Genomic DNA, 26,986 nt, shown 5'->3' with positions numbered 1-26,986 from the left:
CCAAGTTCGGGTGTGCTCCCTAAGTTTCACACTCGACCGCCTGCTAGCGGTTCCTGCCGTATAGGCTGTCGGCTTGCGCTCCGACAGGCCTGAGGGGGCCGGGAAGGGGGCTCGGGCCCTCCCACACTCCGAGCCCCGACCCAGGGCCCTAAGACAGGGACGGTAGTCCCTGGATAGTGGAGGGGGACAAGTTTCCCCCAAACCCTCCACTCGCGGGGACCACGACCCCGCCCTGGGTCACTTCTTCCCGGCTCAGCCCCGGGGGTTTCCCCAGCTGGGGAATAAGCTTACCCCCAGTCTCTGCCCCCGGTTCCGAAGTCCCTCGGAGTCCTCCTGTCCCGGTGCGGGGTTGTCCGTCGCCCCGTTCCTCCTCCTCCCGCTGAGGATCCCGTCCTTTTGGATTCCCCGCTGGGGCCGTAAGGGGGCCCCGCCCCCGACGTCTGCGTCCTTTAGCCCCGCCTCCCTGACGTGCCCAGTGACGTCCTCCGGTCGCGCCGGAACGCCCTGGCGCCCACCGGTCTTCCCCTCTTCAGCTCGGCCCCCCGGGCCTCGCTCAGCTGGGTCTCCCCCGATCCCCTGCTCTCCCGGCGGGCCAAGCCCTGCCCCGGACCCCGGCCCAGCATACGGCGCCGTGGGGGTGGCCCCTGCTTCGCTCCCCCCGGTTCCGGGCTCCGTGCGGGGAAGCGCAGAAGCGGCGCCTGCCCCGTCCCAGCGGGGAAGCGCGGAAGCAGCGCCTGCCCCATTACAGCGGGGAAGCGCAGCTGCGGCGCTTGCCCCGTCACAGTGCTACTAGTCTGTTTGTTGTTTTTTAAGTTTTTCCTGTTACAAACTTATTTGGCTATCCCTCAGAAGCTTTTGAACTGCTTGAAAAGCTACTCTTCTCCCTTCTTCCCCCGGACTGGCTATTCTTTGCTCTACCAACAGGAATGCAGAAGTATCTGGCAAAGCTAATAATAGAGCTGGGAGCTTCTGCAGCACTTCTTTCAAATTCATTGAAACAAGCAGGCTCAGAGAGTGGTGGGGATGGAAGCTCTGTGCTTAGGTCAGAAGACTCTTGCTGTGGATTGCACTATGATCTACCGCAGGCATGTCAAACAGGCCTCTGGAGGGCTGCATGTGGCCCGATCAAAATTTTTTGCGACCCGCCACTACATTCTTATAAAAGAATAAAGTGCGGCCTGCTGGCCACTCATAGCACATGGCCGAGTGCAGATCACAGCCAGCAGACTGGCTGCTCTGCGCGCGGAACCTCAGTGACTTCTCACAGCCAGCCGGGCTGCTCTGTGCACTGTGCTCCAGCACGTGCTCACGGCCGGCCAAACTGCGCTGCACACGGCGCCGCTGCATACTCTCACGGCCGGCTGGCCGCTCTGCACAGGCATCAAGTACCTGCTCACAGCAGGCTGCTGTGCTCATGCTGCCCCAGCGCCTGAGGAGGAAATGTGTGGCTGTGGCTCCACGACCCAGGCATTAGGTTAGAGGAGGCTGGGAGTGCCTGGCTCAGTGGGAGAGGAAAGGCATTAGGCTGGGGGTGCTTGGCTCTGGGGGAGGGGGCAGGCATTGGGTTAGAGCAGGGGGGTGCTCTGGGGGAACGGAGGGGGATTGGGTTAGAACCAGAGTGTGGGAGTGGCTGGCCTGGGGATATTTTGTTAATATTTTGTTCTTTATTTATTCCCAAATAAAATTCTAAAATATATATTAATTTTATATCAATAAATATGCTATTTTTTGCAATTGCATGAATATTATGTTTATGCAAAATCTTAAATTTACAAAGTATCTGACATTTTCACAGAAGCCTGTTCTATTTGATTAACCACAGTCTTGGGGCTGGCCGGGAGGAAGAGGGGCAGGAAGCAGAGCTGCTGGGGGGGGGGAGTGCAGCTACTGGCCGCAGCTGGAGTCCAACAGGCCGCACCCCCAGTGGGCACTCCCTTTAGTTGCTAGTAGAAGCCGGGTAGGGGCCGGGGGAGTGGCTGGGAGCTGGTCCCCCCGCCTGGCTTCTACACGAAACCAGAGGCTCCCAGTTGGCGGGGGCGAGGGAGTGACTGGGAGGCGGGGCTGCAATTGGCGCTGGGAGCCTCTGGTTGTGTGCAGAAGCCGGGCGGGGGGAGTGGCTGGGAGCCCCGCCTCCCAGTCGCTCTCTCGTCCCCGCCAAGCTTCTGTCCGGCGCCCAGGTGGAAATTCAGAAAATACCGGACATTGCACATGTCCAGTATTTTCTGAATTTTTCTACCAGACAGAGGGCGCAAATACTGGACTGTCTGGTAGAAAACCGGACACCTGGCAACAGCATAGTAAGGAGCAACTGTACATCTAAATGGTAAAGTGGATGTAAAGCTGCCAGACAAAGAATAGCAAAACAAGAGCTACCTAATGATTTCCTGAATTATGCAGCCTATACAAGTTTTTGTCTTATAAGTAAATGTTATGTTTTAGGTTTGTGAGAGACAATGAATTTGGCTGAGATTTGTGATAATGCCAAAAAAGGAAGAGAATATGCGCTTCTTGGGAACTACGACTCCTCTATGGTGTATTACCAAGGTGTCATCCAGCAGATTCAGCGACACTGTCAATCAGTCAGAGACCCAGCAGTTAAGGGCAAATGGCAGCAGGTATGATGAAGTTGTTGCACTGTTTGTGGTAGACTTGGAAAGAAATACTGCGTTGCACTAGCTTTTTAAAATATAGCCCAAGTGTATGTTGGTTAAATTGAGTTCATGATATTTATGTGGCAATATTTCTTGTGACATAATTAGAAGGAATTCTTTAGTTCTAATTGAATCAATGTTCTTGTCTTCACATAGTGTATCTTGCTAATCAATGGACTAATTGTGTGTGACTGTCTATTTTGGAAATACTATTCTGTTCTGTTAATGATTTCCTTTTGCTGTCTCATCTTTCGTCCAACTAATAAGCAGTAAGATATGATGTGAGGGCATGGCCTTGCATCATTAAAAAGATCAATATAGTTGCAATTAACTAAAACGTTATCTGCAGATGTAGATAGTACTCTTTTGCCCTGATCTCACAATCAGTTGGGCATTGGCTCAGTTTTATTTGCATGAGCTGAAAGTTAAGTCCTTACGTAAACACTTGAGCCTTAATGACCTATCCTGGCCACATTAAAGTCAATTGATTTCAGAGATGAAAGGACTGGACCTTTTACATCATTTTGAAAACTGATCAGCTTGTCTTCAGCAGCCTTCTTCTTGGATTTCTTCTGTACAAAAAATGTTTTCTAAAATCAACAAATTTGGTCTTTGGAGGCTGTGTGTACAAATTGTTATTGTGTAAAACTTGAATGGGAGACAATAAGTCTCATGTAAGGGTTTATTTTTTTTAATGTAAGGAGGTAATATGAGGTAATTATTTTACATTTTAATTTTCACCAATTTAGAGTAATAGCACATACAAACATAAACTTGCATTGTTCCCTTACTTTGTTTCAATACATAGATTTTTGTGTGGTTGAATGGAGCTGAAGTTAACATAGAACATTTTGTTTATAACATTAATCTATATGGTGCCTTATTTGGCCAAAATGTGTCTGATATAACTATCCATCTAATCATATGTGTTGGTTTTAAAATCTGCACAACACGTAACACCTACCTTTGGTTGCTTGCAGGTGGCTTCTACTAAAGTCATACCAGCATACCCAGTCCCAAAGGCAGAATTTGGCCCATCGATTTTAATAGATTCAACGAAAATAAGCAATTTTTCTGTCCATCAATTTTATAATTGATATAAAATTATATTGCTTGTTAATTTGTTCTTTAAAAAGTGATATTTGAAATCCAAGAGATTCACACTGTAAGAATTTATGCAAACCCAGACTGACATATCTGAGCTCATGTGAGTTGATGGATTGCAGGATTCAACAGTAATATTGTTACAATATTGAGCTAAATCAAATGTTTTGGCCTAAAAACTGACATGTTCCCTCAAAGATTTTCCATCTGTTGTTAATACTGTATTTAAGTATTGAATCCATGATTTATGCATTTCCGCCCTTTTGTAGGTATTCCTTGCTGCTGGATCTGTCTGTTTTGGAATCTAAGATGACACCTGTTTATAGAATTACATCATGTAGCACACTGTCAGCTGCTTACTCATTTCTACTGCTATGCCAGTCTGCTTCCTCCACTTACGCGTTAACACAGATCAGTAGCTTAGGAGCAATTTACCTCCCTCGCACTATAGATTCATTCTCGTTCTTTCCATTGCTGGTAGAAATCAACTCACAGATACTAAATATCATGCTGTTCATAGGTCTTCACATTGGGGCTATGAAAGATCTTGGCATTTACTAAGGTTTGTCAAACTGGCCATATTAGCTATACAATTCTAATATTTGGATTTCATTGAAAAACTAATTTAGTGCACAAAAGAAAAGGATCTTCTTGATTTCAGTGGGAGTTGGATCAGGCCATAAGTCAACAGATAGTAGATTATCAAGCATGAGATACATTTAAAGGAATTATCTAGTTGAATGGTCCTCGTTGTCTACTATGTTCTATGACCAGTAGAAAATGGAAGTTTCAGACATACATTATAAGTGTCTAACTTCACAATGAGACTTCCATTATAAAAGTAAGACAATGTGGGTGAAATAATATCTTTTATTGGACCAACATCTTTTGGTGAAAGAGACAAGCTTTTTGACCTCCACAGAGCTCTTTATCAGGTCAACTTGTCTCTTTCACCAACAGAAGTTGGTCCAGTAAATGGTATTATCTCACTCACCTTGATTCTCTTGTATCCTGTGGCCAACATGAACAGTAATACTGAAAAATTATAAAAGTCACATTCCCAGTTTCTTCTGTTGCCTTCTTTTAACCTAGTCTATCCAGTATTCAGCCTCTATTTCCCTCGTCTTATGTCTGTCACTGAAAACATTTGCTGGTGCTTTGAATGTATTGTGATGATTCACTTGTAGAAGTTAACATTTTGATCAAGTTTTATACAATATCAGTGCATGGATCTCGCAGTTCATAATCTTGAGATTCCTTTAAAGTGTAATGGGAGTAGTCACATGTTTGAGAACTGCTGCTTAGTTCTTTTTATATGTTAATTTACTCCATGGTAATAAACATTCAACACTTTTTTTTAACTGTTGTAAGTTGAGATGCTGTAAAAAAGACCTGTGCAAAAGTTTTTTAAAAAAACACAACACCCACTCTTTTTTTCTGAAATCAGTTGTTTATTTTGAAGGTCCGGCAAGAATTACTGGAGGAATATGAGCAAGTGAAGAGTATAGTCAACACGTTAGAGAGTTTTAAAATAGACAAACCTACAGATATTCCTGTCTCCTGTCAAGATGAACCATTTAGGGATCCTGTGGTTTGGCCACCTCCAGTTCCAGCTGAGCACAGGTAACTGGGAAGTAGGCTGGAATAGTTCAAACCTTAACTCCAGCCTTGAACATCCATCTTTCTTACCATCGGACATGTGGATTTTTTTGAGACTCTATTGTTACCTAAAAAGAATTCTGCCGTTCAAATGTTGGGATGATTTTTGAGGAATTGGGTGTGTTTGTACAGTGGAAGAAGGTGTGTTGGACTTTTATGGCATGGGTTTGTGTAGTAAGGTGTATGTATGCAGATTGCACAGTTTGTTAATGTTGCCAGAACTGATTTTTCTTGACTTTCGATGATATTGCACAAAATTCTTTATGTGCAATATTATAAATGTCTCAGAATCATTACAATTACAGATAGAAAAGACCTATTAAATCCACCACTCGTAGATTCATGACCTGTAGGAAGGGTTATTTGCTAGTCTCAACAGCGGCTATTTTTGAGTCAGTAGTGATTAAGGTATGGCCTTAGGAATATAATATATTACCTCAAGCCAAGTTTCAGGCACTGCTTTGATACTGAAAGAAATCTGCAGATAAAGTGATGCTTTCCAGAGCTAGGCCCTGATCCAAAAATCCTACTGTAGTCCATGAAAATACTCCTATTGAATTCATTGGGCTTTAGATCAGGCCCCTAAATGACAAATGGAGGAGAATGAATGACAAGATGGAATTTTGATTCTTTTGGCTTTCATAGTGATTCAGCGGAGTTAGTGAAATATTAAAGCATTTTCTTTCTGTCTGTCTGTCTTTCTTTCTTTGCTAGAGCTCCACCTCAGATAAAGCGTCCCAACCGAGAAGTTAAACCTTTGAGGAAAGAATCACCGGGATTGCAGCCGCGAGGGCCTGTGGGCAGAGCACACCCAATATCAAAAAGTGAAAAGCCTACCAGCAGCCGAGACAGGGAATCTAGAGCTAAAGGGAGAGAGGATAAGGTAAGAATTGGGAAGGGAAGGGGAATTGTGTGTGCAGAGGGGAAGCATTTTTTTTAAATGAGCAAAAACTTAAGTTTTCTAAAGCAAGGGCTGATGTAGAGGGTCTATATCAGATCATGGACAAACAACGTATTACAGTTGTAATATCACAAAGCTGGTTACTGCTTTAAACTCTCAGCGCTGTTTTTAATCAGGAAGGTTTTTCATAACAGCACAGTTTACCGGAGCTTTGTTTTTTTTGCCCATTTCAGCAAGGTTTATAAGCCTGATTCTAATCTCTGGTATAATATTCTAAATGAGAAGTAAATTCTATTCAGTAAAAGAGATCAGAATTGGGCCAAGTAAAGAATATAGAAGTGAGATCAGAGAGATATTATGCAATTTTATTAATGTTCTAGAGGATTTAAATTAAGATGAATTAAAACAATTGAAAGTGTTTTGTAAATTCTGCAGTGGTCTATAACTATTTACAAAAGTATTTTTAGCAATGTTCTTAACTAGCATGTGGAGAGGTACCAAAAGCATTAAGAATCTTATCATTTATAAGATTATTATAAATAACAAAACGCTTAGAGGTTGACGTTTCTTTGAAAAACACTGGGGGTTCTGAATTCAAATGGATTGGGATTTGAATTTAGTTTTTTAAAAGGTTTGTTGTGAAAAGAAAATACTAGAGTAAGAGAGAGGAAAGTAGGAACTGATTCACCAACATATAACTGTAAAAGACATTTCAAAAGGATTTTTTGAGAAAGTAAGATGTGTATATAGCTGGAACTGCGTTACAGCCTTAACTGTGGAGTCACTATCAGGAATCCATATAATCCATGGTGATACTCAGATCTCAGTGGTTCAGGAGCCAGTTAGCCAAAAGAGGCACAGTAGTGTGGATTCATTGTTTTGTTTACTATTTTTTATAGCACTAGTCATATTTAAACAGTACAACAGGGAACTACTAAGTTTTTATATACTTATATATTATTTTCATAGCAAATAAGTTAATAACTTAATTGGTTAACCTAACAGAAGCATCCTGATTGGTTAAAAATTAAATAACGCTATGTTGTAATATCATGTGCTACAAAGAACCCCAGGAGATGCATTAAAGAGCCACTTGTGGCTCATGGTTGCTCTCTGAGTTACCAGTATAAACAATACAAGACTGGAGCATAATGAGATGGCTTTTGTGAGATATGGAAGCTTACCTATTTGAGTGTGTGGTATAATATAGGTTGTGACTGGCGAGTTAGGAAGTTTTCATAGTTATACACTAAATACTCAGGAATGAGAGGGTTTATGGGGAGAATCCTGCACTGTCAAGGAATAGACAAAAGCCATCCTTGTATCAGTAATTTTTTATTTTGTAGAAGAGCATGTTAAGCAGTACCACTGGTTGTCACAAGTTCTTCTGATATAGTCTTCTAATAGTACTAGGGAACAACCCACCAAATTAATTTTGAAATGTAAAGTTGAATCATTTTAGAAATATCTCTCTGCATACTTAGAACAGCAAGATTTACAATAACAAGTGAATGCTCTGCACGCTATAAAAAGCATTTAAAGAACTGTGAAAATTGTTTACAGTTCCGCCAATTAAATGAGGAACTGGAATCATGTTGTGTGATCAGTTTATTACACCAGGCATCTAAGCATTCACATCTTGCTTCTGAGGATAAAATCATGCACACAACAAAGGGTCTGGTAAGGAGCATTATAAGGATTTACTATGACTGAGCCTGTTCTGGTACTAGTGGAGCCTATGCTGGGACTAATACTATCAACAGTCTACAGCAGGGAAGCCAGACAGAGAAGCATCATAAATAGAAATATATTTCATATAGTAATTCACTTTTTAAAATTGATTTTATCTGAATATTTGTAAAAGCTTCTGTTCGCACTGATACCTAATATAAGCAAGAACATACATTTATTCAGTTTTATCCTTGTCTGCTAATAAGCATTGATGTCATCTAGTGTTTGGAATGGAGCTGAAATTAGCATACTTCTTTTTGTCAGCACGTCAATTGACATGAGATCAGTTGCTGCTTATGTTCCATTTATTTTTAAATGTTACTGGAGAAGGGCACATGATGATTAAAATTCTGTTGGCTGCTTAATAGACACTTGTTGCTCTAAATCATGCTTCTCTACAGCATGCAGAGAGATTTCTAAAATGACTGAATGTTGTATTTTAAACAGGATCTGTTTGGTTGCCTGGCCTGCTCTTGTTAGAAGTTGTGAAGATTTTCATTCAGTAAAACATTGGCTGCAGTGAGACTGACTGTAGCTAGCACTGGCTTATGCTTTATAAATGCTTTTTCTGGATGTGTAGCCAAAAGAACAAACTCATCTTGTACGTTTGTAACCATCCCTTTTCCAATCCACATAACAAATTCTCCAAATCTGATTATAAGATGGGTCAGGGAGTTTGTCCTTTATTTGCCTACAAAGCAATACACATGATTATGATTCTACATGATTAATAATTCTACTCTTAGAGAGCCCACTCCAATAGTGGTTATGCTCCAGCATCCCTTTGAAATGCTGCTTCCCAAGTGTGGTGTTAGTTTTTTTTAATTTAAGGTCTTGGAAGTCTTCAGGCTGGTTGTCATGGTGCCCCCTGCTGGAATATCGTCCAGAATTTGAGCCTTTCTGCCCAGTGGTTTATTTTAAATAGGCAACATATGTATGATACTAAGAATGTATAGTGCCATAGGAGAATGTTTCAGAATACTGTGAAAATTAGATTAATATCTTCTAATAGGGAAGCCACCATAAAGCTATGCAGAGTACTTCTATCCACCTAATGCTACAAAAGGAGATGCTGTTATGCCTGGAAAAGTATTCAGAGCCACCCATGAATATATAACTCAGACCTTATTTGGGCAACTAATCTTTAAATCTGTGAGTAATCCCATTTACATTAATAATGGAGCAACTTGCTAGACTAATCAACCAAGTAAGGGTTTCAGAATTGGGTTTATATGTATTATTATTAGTCTTTTCTTTGTACAGGCAGTCCCCGGGTTACGTACAAGATAGGGACTGTAGGTTTGTTCTTAAGTTGAATTTGTATGTAAGTCGGAACTGGTACATATTGTAGAGGAAACTCTAGCCAAACATTTCTCCAGAGCTCAGTTTTATTCTCCCACACCTCACTTCCCTCAGTCCTTTATTCTCAAGCTGAGGTGTCTGTTGAGAAAAGCCGCTCCGCGTCTCCCTGGTCTGCTGGGGGGAGCGCTAGCTTCGCGTCTCCCTGGTCTGCTGGGGGAAGTAGCTAGTGCGGGGTTGCTTCACCCCATTTGTAAGTAGGGATCCGATGTAAGTCGGATCCATGTAACCCGGGGACTGCCTGTATATGAAAACTGGAAATATTTTAAATCTTGCTTTATTTCAGGTGTGGATAAGTAATAAAATGCCCTGTTCTGCCAAAATGATACTCAAACTGTAGGGTTTCTATTTTTAAGGGTTCATTTATTATGTTTTTCAGGGCTTATTTTTAGCAATTTTGGGGTTTTATATAGTGTCCAAAAATCAGGATTTTCCAGGGTTCTTTTTGTATATTTTGTAATTAGTAATGTATATGTTATACATTACTCATTACTCTAGTCTGCAATGTAATGCATGATCTCTTTGCAGTGTTCTCCAGGGCACTTTAACTTAGTACTGTTTCAAACAGCACTACTGTTAAGTGCACTAAGGAACTTTTATTGTGAACCAGCAGGGTCCACACAGACCAATTAATGCGCAACACATTATTGTGCTTTAGAAATTATACCTCTGTTGTCCTCATTATTGCTCCACGTAGACAAGCCCTTTATTTTGTTACACCTCCTACGACTGTTCATTTTCATGAAGGGTTTATTCAATGCATACTCCTTAGTATTCAAACCCAACTCCTGTGCGACCTTAATCTTATTATCTCTCCTTTCACAAAGCCACCCTTAAAGCTCCTGGCAATGTGCTCCCTCTCCCACCTGTCCATGAAGGTGGTAGCCATCACCTCATTTAGACAGGTCAGTGAACTGGTGGCTATGATGGCAGATCTCTCTTACACTATCTTCCACCAGGACAAAATATCCTTTACAATTACAACCTAAATTCCTTCCAAAAATAGTGTTGAAGTTCCATCTAAATTACTGCATCTACCTACCTGTTTTCTGCCTCGAACCACAGGCCTCCCATGTGGACAGGATGATGTCTGCCGTGCACTGGCGTTTTGTCTCCATAGGACTTGCTCCTTTTGCACATCACCAAAACTATATGTGGTGAATGCTCACTGATCTGAGGGCCAAGTCCCCTTCTCCTAATGAATTTACAAATGGGTCTTTGGGTACATCTGCAAAAGCCACACACAGTCCAATGTTCCCATGCCTGATGGAGTCAGAGTGCATTCTGTGCAAGCACAAGCAGCCACACTGGCCTGCCTTGCAGAGGTCTCATGGCAACAGATTTGTAATGCAGCTACCTGAGACCCCATTCACATGTTCATTGCCCACTATGTCATCATATGAGCAGCAGGTACTGAGGCTGCTGTAGGCCAAATTATACTGCGGACTGCATTTCCATGCTGATGACTGCTAGTTGAATGCCCACAGGGAATACATGTAGGGATCATCATTTGAAGAAGAGGAAGTTACTTCCTGTAACTGGAGGTTCTTTGAGAGGTGTAGTCCCTATTTATATTACAGTACCCACCCCCAAGACCTCTGCCACGGTTGAGATTGCACTACAGTAAAAGGGACATTGGTGAGAGATTGACCTGCATAACCTATTATAGCCTCAGCTGAGAGCATGATGGGGTGTCCCTATGCACGTGCAGGTCAACAGACACTGATAAGAAACACTTCTGGACTCAGGTGCATGCCACGCAGGTGCACCAACATATAGAATATAAATAGGGACCACACACCTTGAAGAACCTCCAATTACAGGAAGTAACTTCCTCTTTCATCATGACTTCTCGACTAAGATTGTCAAAACATCTGCAAAGTGGCATTTAGTTCAAAACTAACTCTATGGCTGCAGGAAATTCAAATTAGTTGTGTCAGAACAGATTGTTAGAACATGACGTTGTTTAAAAAGTTAAGTTCTACTTCGGAGAGAAAATTTCAGATGTGTTTGCTTAGTATGTATAAATGATTTATCGTATAAAAAAGTGCATACAGTTGAGAATGCTTGTTGTGCTAGAAGAGTGCCAGCTTGTGAAAGCTGTGTGTGAGGACTATGAAGTGAAGATGAGAGCCTGTAACTCGTCTATATTTTATTATTGTTTAGCATAAAATTGATTTATGTATGCAGTTATTTTTAGATAGTACTTGTAGTATCCTTACCACTTCTTTTGTTCAGGTTTTTCCTTTTCTACTGCCACCCTGTGGTTGTTTATAGTAATCACATGGTTATGTAATGGTCTTAGTGCAAGTGGATAAATAAAGTTGTTGTTGTTGGCATGCTCCCAGCATGCAGCAGCTGGGTGGATGGTTCTCTGGCCTTGTCTGTTTTTTTGTTTTCATGACACAGATCACAAGTTATCTTCTGCAGTATTTTGTTGATTTGTGTACCATCTTTTTGCATAGCAATAATCTACATTCTGGTTTGCCAGATGTTGGAAAATACCACTGATACAATGTTCAGCCTTGTGTCTTTCAGTTACTTTTGCAGTGCACCAGTAGCTTATGGAAGGATCCCCTGATTTACTGATATTACAGCTTGGTTTAATTTTGTTTTCATTTTAAAATCGTCTTAAAATCAGCTTTTAAGGGCAATAGCAAATCCTTCCACTGTGTTTAAAACAAAAAAGTTCATAATAGGGGGATAAGAGAGAAAGAATGCAAACACCTTTTTGTTGCTGCGAATAATGCTATTGTTGCCTATATAGGTAGTTAGATAACTCCTGTCTTTGAAGTATTTTCTACACTATGCGTCCCTTCTCATAGTACCTTTTCTTCCTGACTCTCATTTTGACAGCAGTTCTGGTCCCCATGCAACTTTCAGCTTGCTTCTTGCTATAATGAAAACTAAGCTGGGATCACTTTTGTAATTAAAAGTGAGAGTTGAAAGAACCAGAAGAGCACAGATTGTTGCATGAAGGGCATGTAGGTTAATGGGCAAAGGGAAGGGGCATTAACTGTCTCTCAGCTATTATCTTTCCCCTCTGCTAGCTTATTTGTCTCTCTGACTCCCTCTCTACCTATGTCAAGAGTGGGCAAAAGGGCCTCCATGGCAGATCTGGCCCACAAAGTGGGTTGATCCAGCTCGTGAAGGCCCTGCCACTCCCCTGCCCCCGGGCCAATCAGGGCCTAAGGACTGGGGAGCGTGTGGCGCTTAGAGTCAACTGCCGGGATTGACTCTTAAGCGCCACGTGCCCAAGGGCAGGGAGCGAGAGACTTCGTGTGCTCCCCTACCCCCGGGCCAATCAGGGCTTGGGGGTAGGGAGAGCGTGGCACTTCTAAGCACTGCGCACTCCTTGCAGGACTGGGGCAGGGCGGAAGGAGACTTTGCATGCTTCCCCTGTCCCCAACCCCTGGTGGGGTGGGGGGAGCGGGCAAAGTCTCCTCCCACCGCCAGGGGCCAGGGCACCTAGAGGAAACTGCCAGTTGTTCAGAACAGGTGGTAGTTCTCTCGCAGGGAGGCTGGGGGCAAAGACTTCATGCTCCCCCACCCCAGGCCAATCAGGGTCTGTGGGCAGGGAAGCATGGAAGTGCCCTGGCCGTGCGCCTTCCGCCTTAGGCCCTGCCCCTTCCTGGGCAGCCTGGGGCCACTTCAAAAAATAATTTTTGACCGGGGACCACTTCAGAAATTTTAGAAGTGGCCCCTGGTCAAAAATTATTGCCCACCCTTGCCCTAGGCTGTCTCTGTCCTCTTTCTCATAGGCTGTTTTTCTGGGGCAGCTGGGATACTTTTATTTTTTGTTAATAGTACTTAGAGCCTGTGTTAGGAGCTCTAAACCAACTTCCAGTTTGGCCTAGTTCACTTAAAAGCAGTGCAGCTCCTCCTTGGGCTCCATTTAGCCCTGGTTTTGGGCTGGGAGGGGAGGTAGTTCCCTATTGAAGTGTTAGAAGAGGAGGATAAGAAGTGTTGTTTCAGAAGTAAAATACTGCTTCACCCCCAAGAGCCATGGAACTATTAATTTTGGAGATTATCATCAGTTTGGGCCTGAGCCTGTTCTATCCAATTATTGGGCAGCTCTGAACACTAGATGATCCTTCAGTTAAAATAATAAATAAGCTGAAATGTAAGGCTGCCAGCTCTCTAGTTTCTGAAAACTGACGCCCTTGCTCTGCCTTTTCACCAAGCTTTTGCTCACTCTTCTCTCACCTACTCTTCCCACTGCTCATCCCCTTAGCTCCAGTGTAAGCAGCCCCATGGGATTTGCAGACCCCGCCTCCTCCTGCATGGCCTGCCCAGCAGCTAGGGTTGCCAGATGGTTTCAACAAAAATACCAGACACACATGACATTACCTCACAATCTACATTACATCTTATTTAGAAAATACCGGACATTTATATTTTCTCATTTATATTTTCTCAATTTGTTTCCCGAACAGAAAGCTCAAATACTGGACTGTCCAGTTCAAAACCGGATACCAGGCAACCCTACTAGCAGTCCCTTTCCCTGGACGCTTAGGCAGCTGAAGGCCAGCAAGGAGGGCTCGTGTGTGGCTGGGGGAAGCACAGCCTGGTGGGGCATCTTGTGTTCCTTCCCTCCTGCAGAACATTCTGGGCCCACTAGGGAGCCCCTTTCCCTGCTTGTCGTGAGCTCCCATGCTCTCCTTTGCTGCAGCCCTGCTGACCATGAGCTTCCAAAGGGGCCACATGAGCTGGTGCATGCATGCTGCTGTGGGACCGGCTGCTTCAGAGACGGGCGACAGGCAACTCCTTGCTCCCCACCTGCAGTAACTGGACTTTCCAGTCAGGAACCAGAAATTTGAGTGGCTTTAGGACTTCCTATGCTTTCCCTTTAAATACACTTCAAAACATCCTGGCTGTATGGGGAATTGTGTTGTGAGGCAGGGAAAGGGAACAGGAAATGGAGAATTATTGGGATTGGGGAAGGGAAGCAGCCAAGCAGGGAAGATCTTTTCTTTAAGTCCCTGCTATGTTGAAATAAATAAATCAAATATCTCTTAAAAACCAGGAGAGAGGAGAAAGAGGAAATCTTATTTCTCCAGTTAAAGAGAAGAGGTGTAATGATTTTTAAATTCTTGGTGGTGGTGGTAAGGTCTAGCTGCATACTTCTGCTAGCAGATCTAGTAGATATTACATTATCGGGTCCAGCTAGCCAATCAAAATGCACCTTTGGTTAAACTTGGCCAGGATCTAATAAAGCATTATGTCATGACAGGGTTTGCATGGCTTGGCTATTGCTGCATTTGCCTTGTGAGTTGAACATCACAAGCAGTGTGCTGTTAGTCTAAAGGGTGACTTACTACTTCTAGTGTGTGAACTTTAAAAAAAAGTTTAAAGCTAATTTTGTGACTTTATCAATGTAATATCCTTTTATGAAAGAAATGTGTCACTATAGCACATTTATTGGACTGACTATAGTGACAAGTATCTGGAGACGGTGGAGATGTAAAAATATTGTGAGCCTCGACTGTTGCAGGAATAAGACAGCTACAGTTCTCTGTAAAAATCTGAAATTTCTCTTGGCTTAAACATAGTAGCAACTGACCAATTTTACTCTGATTCAAATCTTGGAGCTGTTTACAAGTAAGTTTCAGTATACATTCCTGTGATTTCTTAATGTTCCTAGGGAAAGAAAATTCCGCAGGAAGGTGCTGGTGATGGGGAAATTCAGAAATTTGATGGAGCAGGGTACGATAAAGACCTGGTTGAAGCACTGGAAAGGGACATTGTATCAAGAAATCCAAGCATTCATTGGTATGAGGATTTTCTCAGCTAAATTCTTTAGCCAGGTTGGAGGGGAAAGAGCATATCTTCTCATTAAATGGAGGGTTTAACTCTTAAAATGGCAAGCAGCCACAACTTTCCACATAGGGGAAACAAGAGCTTTCCAGTTCTAATTTTGCACTAATTTGAGTGCAGAATAAGACTTTCATTCTTAACCAATATTATGTGCAAAAAATATCCATTACAAGTGCTTCATCAAAAGCCTAAATGCAACCCCAGAGAATGTTAAAAAGTGTTTTGATGACCAACCAAGGATCCTAAAATTAATTTGACATAGGAAAAGAAGGGAAAATGTGGAATTTGTGTTTTGACACAGAATCGTTAGTTTTTGTAATTTGTAAAAAAAAAAAAAAAATTATATTAATGATCAACTACACTTTACTGAAAGTGTTAGTGTCAGTTATTCAGTGCGCGCCACCTCCCCTCCTTTGTGGCTGATTTTTGGCTGCACTTTAAATTTACAGTGAAATCCTGTTTATCTAATCTAATTGGGACCAGGGCCAGATCCGTTCATCAAAAATTGGGATAATCAGGAGACATGGCAAAGTGCTTTCTAGCCCTTAGGGTACGTCAAGACTACAGGCTTTGTCGACAGAGGTTTTGTCGACAGATGCTGTTGACAAAGCTTCTGTCGACAAAGAGCGTCTAGACTACATCCAGTTCTGTTGACAAAGCAAGCCGCAAAGGACAGTGTAGATGCAATAACGCCTTCTGTCAACAGAACTCTGTCGACAAAAGGCATTATTCCTCATAGAATGAGGTTTACCGCCGTCAACAACACTGCTGAGTTCTGTCGACGTTATGTCGACAGAACTCGGTGGTAGTGTAGATGCAGGTATAGCTTTGTTGACAAAAGTCCACTTTTGTCAACAGATCCCTGTAGTCTAGACACACCCTTATTTCTTATTCCTGTTTCTGTCCCAGGCAGCTGGCAGTTCAGTTAATGTGAAGAAGAAAGTGGAAGCTTGGCTAATCAGGGTACTACTGTATATCAGTAATGTTCAACTGTGTGCTGCAGCGAGGCAATTTTATCCACGGGCAAACTTAGATTTTTTTTCTTTATTAGGTAGTTTTGGTTGTTTTTTTTTATCACAGAAAACTGTGATCCCTGATGATCATGTGATCTAAACCATTTTTTAATTGAGTACTGTAGTAGCATTAGCAGAAAGTAATTTTTTTTCTGCATGTCACAGGAGAGATTATTTTAAGGCCACAGAATTACAGCATTCTTCTTAGTGGGAACACACTAGCATAATAAAAAGGATAGTTGTAAATAAAAGACTTTTTTCCCTCATCTTTTGTGTCTTAAAAACAAAGTAAGAAATGTGCTTTGTAAATTTGTGCTGGTCTTTCACAGGGATGACATAGCAGATTTGGAAGAAGCCAAGAAATTATTAAGGGAAGCAGTTGTTCTGCCAATGTGGATGCCTGATTTTTTCAAGGGGATCAGAAGGCCTTGGAAGGTGAGGACCACATTCTTGGGAGTGGTCATACATGGTATTTTCATATATGCTAAGCACTCTGTATGTAAACATTTGTGCTCATGTTTCCTTGTATTGATGATATATGTACTATGTATAGCTATAATATTGCATAATTAGAGGATTTACCTAGCATTGCTTGGGTCCTTAACTGAAATAATGTTTTGTTTTTCTTCATTTAAATCATTGCTCTGGGATGAAGCTTGGGATGAGGGGTTCAGCATGCAGGCTGCTCTTGAGAGAGAGGACAAACTCAGCCTTCTCTCACTGCAGCAGCTTGGGGCCAGGTGAGAAGCACCAGTCCATGGCTGCTGCAGCGGTCACAACCTAGGAAGGGGTGCATGTCCCCAGCTGGGGATCAGACAGACACACAGACTGCTGTCCCTTTCTCCACCCCGGCCCCTGCTGTTCTGGTCCCCATCTCTGGCCCCTTGCTGTTCTCCTGTGGTCATTCTATAGCAGGGATGGGGGAACCTAAGGCTTGGGGACTGGATACCCTTCCTGGCTTGCCTGGATCTGGCTCCTGAGGCTCAGCGCTCCTCTTCCCCAACCCTTCTGCTGCCTCTCCTCCCCCCAGGGCTGGAGCACACACAATCTACTGGTGTTCTGGGATGCGAGGGGAATGTGGCCTTAGTTGGGGGCCACATCAGTGAGGGGTTTTTTTTTTTTTTTTGCTTCTCATTGTGTGTGGCCCCCGACTGCTTTGTCTGTGGGTCAGCAACCCCTGACCCAAAAAGGTTCCCCATCCCATTCTACAGCAAAACTGTCCCTGCCAGCAAACCTCTCCCTTCCTGTTTTATGAGAAACAATCACATTCAAAGCCAGACCCGTTGTCGTGGCACAACCAAACCCTGACTTTCCTTTTGACGTGTGATAGGAGGAAGCTGCATACCAAATTTGGTGGTCCTAGCGCTTATCATTTAGGAGGAATTCTTGAACAAACAGACTCGCAGACGGAGGGATGGACAGATACACACACAGACTTTCTCAAATATATAGTAGGTAGCAGTTGTGGATTATCTCATGGATCGCTGGGTCCCTAGCCAATTTGGGACCCCATAAAATCTCCTGCCACTGCAGCCCCAAAGCTGGAGTAACGGCGGGGGGATAGAGTGTCTCCAGTCTTGGTGCTGCAACTGTGGGTTGTGGTGGGAAGGAGCAGGTGGCAGGTGGGGCCATGGGAAAAGGGGTATGGTGGGTGGAATGGGGCGAAGCTACTGGAGAAGTGGTGGGCAGGATTGTGGGTGGAACCAGGAAAGGGCAGGATGAGGCAGGGCCTCAGGTGGAAGGGTGAGGCACGGCCACAATTCTGGTACCAGGTAGGGATGTGAAGGAGCGATTAATTTGCTAGTTGAGTAGTCGATGAACCCACATTTGTTAAGAAATTAACCATCCTTGCTAAATAAATGTGTATTTTAGGCTAATACTCAGAAGCAGATTCACGTCTCCTGGGGGCCCTGGGCCAAAGCTAGTGGGAGGGCCCTGGTACTAGGGATGTAACGGACTAGTCGACTAGCTGACTATCCAATAAGCAACAGGATAGTCGACTAGTCTCTCCCTCCCCCATCTCACCTCCCCCTCCCCCTGCTGCTTCCACGTGGTGTGCCAGCTTTGAAATGCACAAGAGTTCCCACCAGGGGCTCTTGTGCATTTCAAAGCAGTAGTGTGCATGGAACCTGGGGGCAGTGGGGTAGAGTCCTCTACTTGCCTCAGGCTCTATGCTATGCTTCCTCTTTGAAATACACAAAAGCCCCCTGCTGGGGACTCTTGTACTTTTCAAAGCTGAGTCCCCAACTAATCCTGGGCTCCAAGCAGCACTGCTGCTTTGAAATGCCGTGTGGAGCCCAAGGTCAATCCTCAGCTGATCCTGGGCTCTACCTGGCATTTCAAAATGGCAGTGCCACAGAGCTTGGGTTCAGCTGAAGAGTCCCCAGCTGATCCTGGGCTCCCCACAGCATTCAAAGTGGCAGTGCTGCACGGAGCAGCTTACTACAGACTCCATGCAGCACTGCTGCTTTTAAATACCCCCCCCCTTCTTCCCTTCATCTTGCTGCCTCTCTCTGATGGGTAGCAGCGGGGGAGGGGATAGAGACTAGTCGACTATCTTGTTGACTATCCTGTAAGCATTTTCTTATTGAATAGTCAACTAGTCCTTTGCATCCCTAGTACTAGGGCCCTCCCCCTGGCTTTGGCCCAGGGCCCCAAGAGACATGGATCTGCTTCTGAGTAATAGCCTAAAATACACATTTATTTAGCAAGGATGGTTAATTTCTTAACAAATGTGGGATTGATCCAGAGTAGCTGAGACAACTTAAAAAAAAATGTCGAGGAAGCATAAAATGACCTAGCTTCTGGCATAGGACTGATTGTTCCTTATTCAGGGTATGACTTGTGAGGACACAGTTGTGTGCTTGTCCCTTCATTGAGTTAGTCCTGATGATGAAGTCCAGGAAGATATTTCCTATTGAATATCTCCTCTCTGGCTCTGATTCAGCAAAACACTTAAGCATGTGGTTAATGTTAAATGTGTGAGCAGTCCTACTTGAACAACCTTCTCAGGCATTTCATCATCTGCCCAATTCCCCCCACTCCCTGCTGCTAAATACCTAACCAGTTACTAGTTTAAGGTGGGATTGTGGCTTCCCTTTTACAGCCGGAGTGCTGCTTCTTCCCTTTGATCTGCAAGAAGCTGACAATGTGTTAACCCTCTCTGAGCAGGCTAGTGTTTCTGAGGCCCTTCACATGCTAACGGGGCCCTTCTTCTCTCCTGAACCCAGCAGTGCCTGCACTGGGGAAGCCATTTTGGAGGATGTAGTAATCACTGCTCTAGAATGCCCTTGCCTTGGCACTTGGCAGATAACTCCCATTTTGGTCAGTGCTCCTTTGCACCCAGCTAATAAGTAACATGGCTCTGGCTGCAGGAGCCACATGCTAGCCCTTGAGGTTTTCACTTGTGGAAATGAGATGGTTACAAACATGGATTCCAATTCTTCCAAGTTTTGCCTCTTCGCTATTCAGTTGCAAATGTGAACTGATTTCCTAAGAGCCCATTATGTACTTTCAGTCTCTGCATTTTACTGGTGACTTGTAAAGATGTGACTCTTATTTAATTTGTTTTGACACAGAGCTTTGTGTGTTCTCCCTCCCTGTAACTGTACTGCAGTGGTGAAAAACCTTGAAGAGAGGGTTGCTTCTTGCTCTGATCAGTTGCAGCAGCACTTGATCCTGGCATTCAGGGCCACAGTTCAGAGAAAGAGCAGCCAGATCTTCTCTTGGATGTTTTAGACCCTCCTCAGAACAATCCCAAGTCTGCCTGTGTTTATCAAATGATGTGCAGCATGAAAAGGTTGGTACTCTTCCTGACTAACTATAGGTGCCCTGTTTCTGCAGCCATCACTTTCTGAACATCCAAGAGCGGCTATTTCCTTTCTCTGACCTACCTCTGTGCCAAGAAGGTCCTTTCTTTAGATAGGTATCCCACTGCTCCACTAGTGATAGTTGTAACAACAAGAAATAACCCTGTGACTCTCTGCAGTCCATTTTAGCTTCTTGAAAAACACTGGATTAACTGAGCCCAAGAGGAAGAATAAAGAAGGCTTTGTGTTTGCAAAGAATTTTAACTGGGCAGTAACTTCCAGGTTCATAGTTGGTATAGAGATAAAGCAGCTTGTACTTCATGTTCTTCCTTCCAACCTTGTGCATCTGGTTAGCGCGGGGTTCTCAACTGGAGGATCATGATGACCCACCAGGGGATTGTGAGGTTATTACATGGGGGGTAGCAAGCTGTTAGTCTCCAGCTCCAAACCCCACTTCAGCATTTATAATATTATTAAATAAAAAAAGTATTTTTAATTTATAACGGAGTGGCACTCAGAGGTTGGCTATGTGAAAGGGGTCACCAATACAAATGTTTGAGATCCAATGAGTTATCCTTAGCTAGATATTCAGGCTCACGTTGTGCATTGATCCTTACATTTTATGCATCCCAGTTGGTATCATTCTCCCACTGCTTTGTGCCTTATGAGATCATTCACGCTTGTGCAAGGTGGATGTAAAATGCTACCATTCTCATTTTGTAATGTTACACCCCTTTTACGCAAGGAAAAGTGGTGAGCCAAGGTGTGAGACAGTGAGCAGTTAGACCCCTGGAATTCACTGGGGTTAAATAAGGGTATTAGTCAAGGTAGAGCTTTGCCCCCTGTATGGCTATTAAGATTGAAGCCTTATCCACAGTGAGCTTTTAGCCTTCAGTGTAGCCACACTGGTGTAAACCCCTAATGTGAACACAACTTTCCTAATTCAAATCACATTGTACCAGTGCTTGTTTAGCTCTGCCTCAATCCAAGTTCTTTCTGCCCAGATGCAAATCAAGTTGCATTGTGTAAACCATGTGGTTAACAGATTTAAACTCCAGAAGGATTCATTAAATAATCTAGTCTGATCTCCTGTATCTTTATACACACAGTGCATCCTCACTGTGTTGAAGGGTCTTAGCCAGGATTGGGCAAGATGCGGCCTGATCCAGCCCACGGATGCTTTCTATTTATATCCTGCTGCCCGTGCAACTAAATTTACAGGCAGCAGGATCCTATTTAAATGGCTCCCAGTTGTGGCACTTCTCTGGCTGGAGCTGCAACCCTTTTTAATAGCAGCAGCAACCCTGGGAAGCTGTCAGGCAACATTGTAGCAGCAGGGCTGGGAGCTCTTTGCTGTGCTTTTATTTCAAAGCCTCTGGGCCCTAAATAACTCTGGGGGGAGGCTAGTCCCAGCCCCACCCCTTCCTCCCAAGGCCCTGGCCCTTCTAGGTGTGGAGTCATAACATTCATTGAGTGGCCTCCCTGCGAAAATTATTGCCCACCCCTGGTCTAAGCCATTTGTTTGTTATAGCAAAAGAGAATTCTTCCAGTCTTATGGCTGTGGCAGGGGCTGTGAGCTCCTCCAGCCCAGCAGCTGCAGCAGGGCTTTGGTGGGGGATCCAAGGACCAGGATTATTATAGCCCAAGTTCATTATTGTAAAGGGTGTAATAGTGAGGTGTATTGTACAGGCCAGGGAATTTGATCTAGTTATCCACGTGTACATTAGTATTGCTGTAAGGGTTTAATTACCCTGGAACGTTGGCCCCTGCTGCAGATAATGCCTGAATGAACTTGCAGAACAGGAGTCTATTTACCTCCTATAGTTGCTGCCTTGGCACTTAGGAAAACTTGGGCATCCTTATCAAGGAAAGAGAGTTGTCAGCCCTCTGGAAGGAATATGAACATTTGTAATTTAATTTACTGATTAATGTGTATGTGAGCTTGCAATAGCGAAGTGTTAAATGGTAATAAAGGTATTAACGATTAATGGAAAATGTAGGCACAGAGTGGCTAAGGTACTTGATGAATATGGGGGAAAACATTTTTGAATAATTGTATTCCCGGTTGATTTGTTTTTATAGATTCTTCTGTGTCATTCATTGTGCTCCTTGCGGTAAATTTTGTGTTGAACAGACACAATTTAATTTGCCGCATGGATCATGTTTAACAGATATTGTAGTGGTATTTTATGTAAGAGATTAATTGCAAAGCACATTATGATGTGCAAATCTAATTCCATCTAATTTGATTCCCCTTGAAACACAGTATGACTTTACCTTAGTAAGGTCTTGTTAGCATGTAATCAGATCTTGCACTTGTAAAAGAAAGCAGCTCAGAAACCTTATTCTTGGCAGCAGAGCACTTAGTGTCTCTATATTATTTTTCCCCCTGAATCTTGCTGAGTGGAGAAAACACTGTCTTCCATCTCCTGACTGGGGGTGCAGAAAGGAGGAGCTGATTTGGAATTTAAAAGTGTCTGGACTAATTTTATTTTAATTATTTAATGACCAAGAATTACTCCACTCCCCCCCCTCCCCACTACAGAAGGGGAAATGATTGTTACCACCACTCATTTTCAGGAGACCATGCCATGAAGGGTCATTTCAAAACTAATGCCTCTCTTCCAAGGGATAATTAGCAAGCCCCAGCAAGCCCCATTTGGGCCCTGAAAATGGAAACATTGTTTCTCCATGCATAATGTCTTTTACACTTCGGTGAATAAACAGGCACTGATGTAGAGGAGACTAGTGCTCTCCAACCTTGTCTTCTTTTACCTGAATGGCAGATGGAAGGGTGCTCAGGCTACCAATGTTCCCTGTAAGCTCTGTGCTTGTGCAGCCACTCAGGAGATATTCAGATGCTGCCCAGCTGATTAGCAGAGCATCTACCGCTGGGTTTTTGTCTCTCCTGGTGGTGCACATTCACACATGTCTCAGTGCACATAAAAATGTATTCTGACCAGAAAAAAGATCCCAGACATGGATGGAAAAGATTAGTGGGAACATTGCAGGCCACTAACCATGGGACTTGGTATAACTGCATTCATTTCTCTGCTGTGCCTTGGACTTCTTGTGTGATCTTGGGTAAGTCACTTAGCTTCTCTGTGCCTCAATTTTTTCTCTGTACAGTTAGGATAATAGTCCTTCCTTGCCTGATAGGGATCTGTAAGGATAAATAAAGTAGCTTTTGAGATGCTCAGATGCTGTGGTAATGGGGCTATGTAAGTACCTTATTTCTATATATATTTTAGATATTGTTGCTGTCTGCAAGTCTGTTTGTTGAAGAACTCCTCCTAAACTGTAAGAGGTAGGACCATCAAATTTGGCAGGCAGCTTCCTCTTATCATAACTTAAAGCAAGGTCAGGGTTTGGTTGCACCAGGAAAATGGGATATGCCTGGAATTCGATCGTTTTCCATAACATGGAAAGGCACTCCCTGGGTCTGCCTGTGACGGGGGAGAGGAAGTTGTGCGCAGGCTGGCCAGCTCCACAGCTTTATCGGGCAGCCTGGTGGAGTGGGGAGCGTGGGTGGTACCTCCTGCAGCAGGGGCCAGGGCTGCAGTGCTTCTGGGAGCAGCCTCGCCACTAAGAGAGTGACCACCTAGGGATGGGGTTCACTATCTTGACTGCCCCAAGGTCCTATCCCCCTGTCCTCTGCCCCAGTGCCAGACGCCGGGAGGGGGGGGGAGAGGGAGCTCTGCCGCTACGGCCTAGCAGTGCAGCCCTGGCCCCTGCTGCAGGAACTCCAGCCTGTGTCCCCTGGTACTGCCAGGCTGCCCCATACAGCTTTGGGGCTGTCCAGACCACACACAGTTCCCCTCTCCACTCTGGGTAGGCCTGGGGAGCGCCAGCGAGAGGCCTGCACTAAGGATGTTAAGGACTAGTCAAATAGTTGACTATCCGATAAGCAAATGATTATCGGATAGTCGAGTTGATTAGTCGATCTCCCCCCCCCCCCCCCGCTGCCTCTATCAAATAGAAGCAGCAAAGGGTGGGGAGGGGGTACTTCAAAGTGGCAGTGCCACACAGAGCTGACCCTGGGCTCCCGGGATCAGCTGTGCGGCGCTGTCCCTTTGAAATGCCGCAGTGGCGTTTGTGTGGAGCCCAGGGTCAGCGGGGGAGCCCCCAGCTGATTCCGGGTTCCAGTGCAGTGCGCAGAGCCTTGGGGTCAATTGGGGAGTCCCTACCTGATCCCGGGTTCTGGGGAAATGCCACCTGACCTGGGCTCCATGTGGCATTTCAAAGTGGCAGCACAGCATGGAGCCCGGGGTCAGCTGGGGACTCTGAGTTCCCCGCTGACCCCAGAATTCATGAGGGCGCTTCTGCTTTGAAATGCACAAAAGTCCCCACTGGGACTTCCCGCCCTGGCCTGAACACAGAGTTCCGCATTCCTCCTTCGAAATGTACAAGAGCCCCAGTGGGGCTATCAATTAATTGAGTAGTTGATGGAAATTCCATTGACTACTTGACTAGTAAATTACTCGCTATTTAACATCCTTAGCCTGCACAGCTAGCCACCCTGCCCCTAGTCCCCACACTCTGGTCCCGAGCAATGCTGGATAAGTCTTCTAGTAAAGAATAAATGACATAAAAAACTCATACAAACAAGGGATGGTTTTAGTGAAATGAGTGTTTAGAAACAAAATTCCGACTCATGAATAAGGGCAGAGTTATGTTTTTGAACAATTGAAATGCAGACCTTGGGTCAAATTTAGACCTAGTGATTATAGTGGATTAGTATTTTTGCTTGCATCAGGGCTGAATTCAGGATCTCCTCTTGTCATGTATTTATTATTCTGTATTGAATTTTAGGGTGTTCTGATGGTTGGCCCCCCTGGGACTGGCAAAACCATGCTAGCAAAAGCTGTTGCTACAGAATGTGGAACAACATTCTTCAATGTTTCTTCCTCCACTCTGACATCAAAATACAGGGGCGAGTCAGAAAAGCTAGTACGCCTGTTGTTTGAAATGGTAAGACCTTGCTGGTTTATCTAGCCCCCTCAAAGCATGTTGTTGCATGATTGAGTTCATTATCTTTTCCAGTGGATGGGTGTGCCTGTTTTTGCATTAGACCATTTTTGATGTATTTTTGAGGACTGCGGAGTACATGACCTTTGTTTCTAGAAGCAAAATGTGTTTTTTATCAGTTTTCTCTATTCCAAGCTAAATGTCGGGTTCATGAAAATCTAGGGCCACATCCTGAACTGCAGCTGAAAAGTTCTTAGTGCAGTTTCTGGGTTGAACTTGTGTACATGCAGGCATGCCATTTATCCTCTCTTCATCCTTATTTGCTTCTGCACTTCCAAGAGGGTGCCCATTAAAACACCTTGGCTATATCTATACTGCAGCCTTCTTCCACAAAAGCTTATGCAAATGAAGCACAGAGGAGGGTATTGTGCAAAAAAGAGCTGTCTACGCAGCTCCTTTTTGCACAAAAGCCTCTTGCACAAAAACGGCTGCTAATTAATTATGCAAATAAAACATGGCAATATTCTACTTTGCGCTTCATTTGTATAAGCTTTTGCGGAAGAAGGCTGCAGTATAGACGTAGCTCTTGTGATTTTTAAATCGAGTGGAAACTGAATCTCCCTTCCACTCCAAACCTTTGCCTTCACAAGAAGCACAATATGTATGTTAGCGGCGAGGAGTCCTGTGGCACCTTATAGACTAACCGAAATGTTGGAGCATAAGCTTTCGTGGGCAAAGACCCACTTCGTCAGATGCATGTAGTGGAAATTTCCAGAGGCAGGTATAAATATACAGGCCAGAATCAGGCTAGAGATGACGAGGTGGATCCAATCAGGGAGGATGAGGCCCACTTCTAGTAGCTGATCTGGAGGTGTGAACACCAAGAGAGGAGAAGCTGCTTTTGTAGTTAGCTAGCCATTCACAGTCTCTGTCAAATCCTGAGTTGAATGTGTATATTACAAACTAGCAGAACCCAGGTGTGATGAATGAACTACATCAATGACATTAACATAGCATATTTTACTGGAAATACTTTTCTCTTACATATTACTTTAAGAAATGAACATAGCTAATACTTATGTACTTTTTCCTATCATAGGGAAAGGATCTCATAGTTGTAGTTTGTGACACACTTAACAGAAGAGTCCAGCAAATGCCTATGATCAGGCGCTACTAAAAGCTAATTTGTGGCCCATTTGGGACTCTGGGGGCCCTATTGGGGTTCTGGGGGAGCCGGGGGAACTGATTTTGAGATATAACCAATCCAGTTATTTAAATTAGGAAATCAGTAGTACCCGTTCAAAATTTGGTGTTTCTAGCTCTTGCCATTTTGGCGATCTTTCAGGACAAACTAACTAACTTTTGGAAATATTTGTGAGATAGTGTATTTTGAGTGTTCCCCCACCTCATTTGCAGGATCAAGGCCTAAGAAAACAAAGGCCAGCTAAAGAGTAACTACTATCAGTTCTCATCCTTAAAGGAAACCTGCACAACACTTTTTCCAAAGATGAGCCAGAGAGCTTGTGACGTGCGCAGGATACAGCCTGGACTGAGGAGTATCTGTGTCACTCATGCCCACTAATCTGGGGTGCCCTTTACTCTGCTTTGCTGCTGTAGCCTCTCATCTAGGCTACTCCAGCACGCGAGTCACTATCAGCTATGTCTCTGTGTGTATGTGTGTGCGTGTGCTGCAGGGTGACTCAGCTCACTCCCAGTTTTGGATGCCTTTCCCCCACCTCCAAATATGTCCTGCATTGCCCAGACCTCTCCTGGACAGTATAAGTCCCTTATTATTTTTATGATAACTTACCCACTTGGTATTTCAAATAGTTCTTCACACACTTTACTTTAAACATGATGGATTAGTTAAAACAGTAAAACAATGTTATTTACTACAAAGAGAGATGTTTAAGTGACTACAAGTAACGAATCATAAGTAAGAAGTGGTTTCAAGAAAAATAAAGATAAAAACCC

General features: G+C 43.8%; 1 protein-coding gene across 2 annotated transcripts in view; it reads left to right on the top strand.

Annotated features, from left to right (window-relative positions):
* Window positions 1-26,986, top strand: part of KATNAL1 (katanin catalytic subunit A1 like 1) — a 47,566-nt gene that overhangs the window by 8,068 nt on the left and 12,512 nt on the right. For both annotated transcript variants that reach the window (XM_075919206.2, XM_075919207.2), the window contains exons 2-7: window positions 2,440-2,615; window positions 5,218-5,378; window positions 6,129-6,297; window positions 15,050-15,177; window positions 16,565-16,670; window positions 24,857-25,015. In XM_075919206.2, the coding sequence (XP_075775321.1) occupies window positions 2,454-2,615; window positions 5,218-5,378; window positions 6,129-6,297; window positions 15,050-15,177; window positions 16,565-16,670; window positions 24,857-25,015 (885 nt within the window). In that variant the 5' untranslated portion in view covers window positions 2,440-2,453. The remainder of the gene's footprint in view (window positions 1-2,439; window positions 2,616-5,217; window positions 5,379-6,128; window positions 6,298-15,049; window positions 15,178-16,564; window positions 16,671-24,856; window positions 25,016-26,986) is intronic.

The sequence above is a fragment of the Pelodiscus sinensis genome, chromosome 1 (assembly GCF_052426305.1).
Source record: "Pelodiscus sinensis isolate ZL-2025 chromosome 1, ASM5242630v1, whole genome shotgun sequence".
NCBI lineage: Eukaryota > Metazoa > Chordata > Testudines > Trionychidae > Pelodiscus > Pelodiscus sinensis.
The sequence above is the reverse complement of the archived record's forward strand: the minus strand, read 5'-3'. Positions and strand labels throughout refer to the sequence as shown.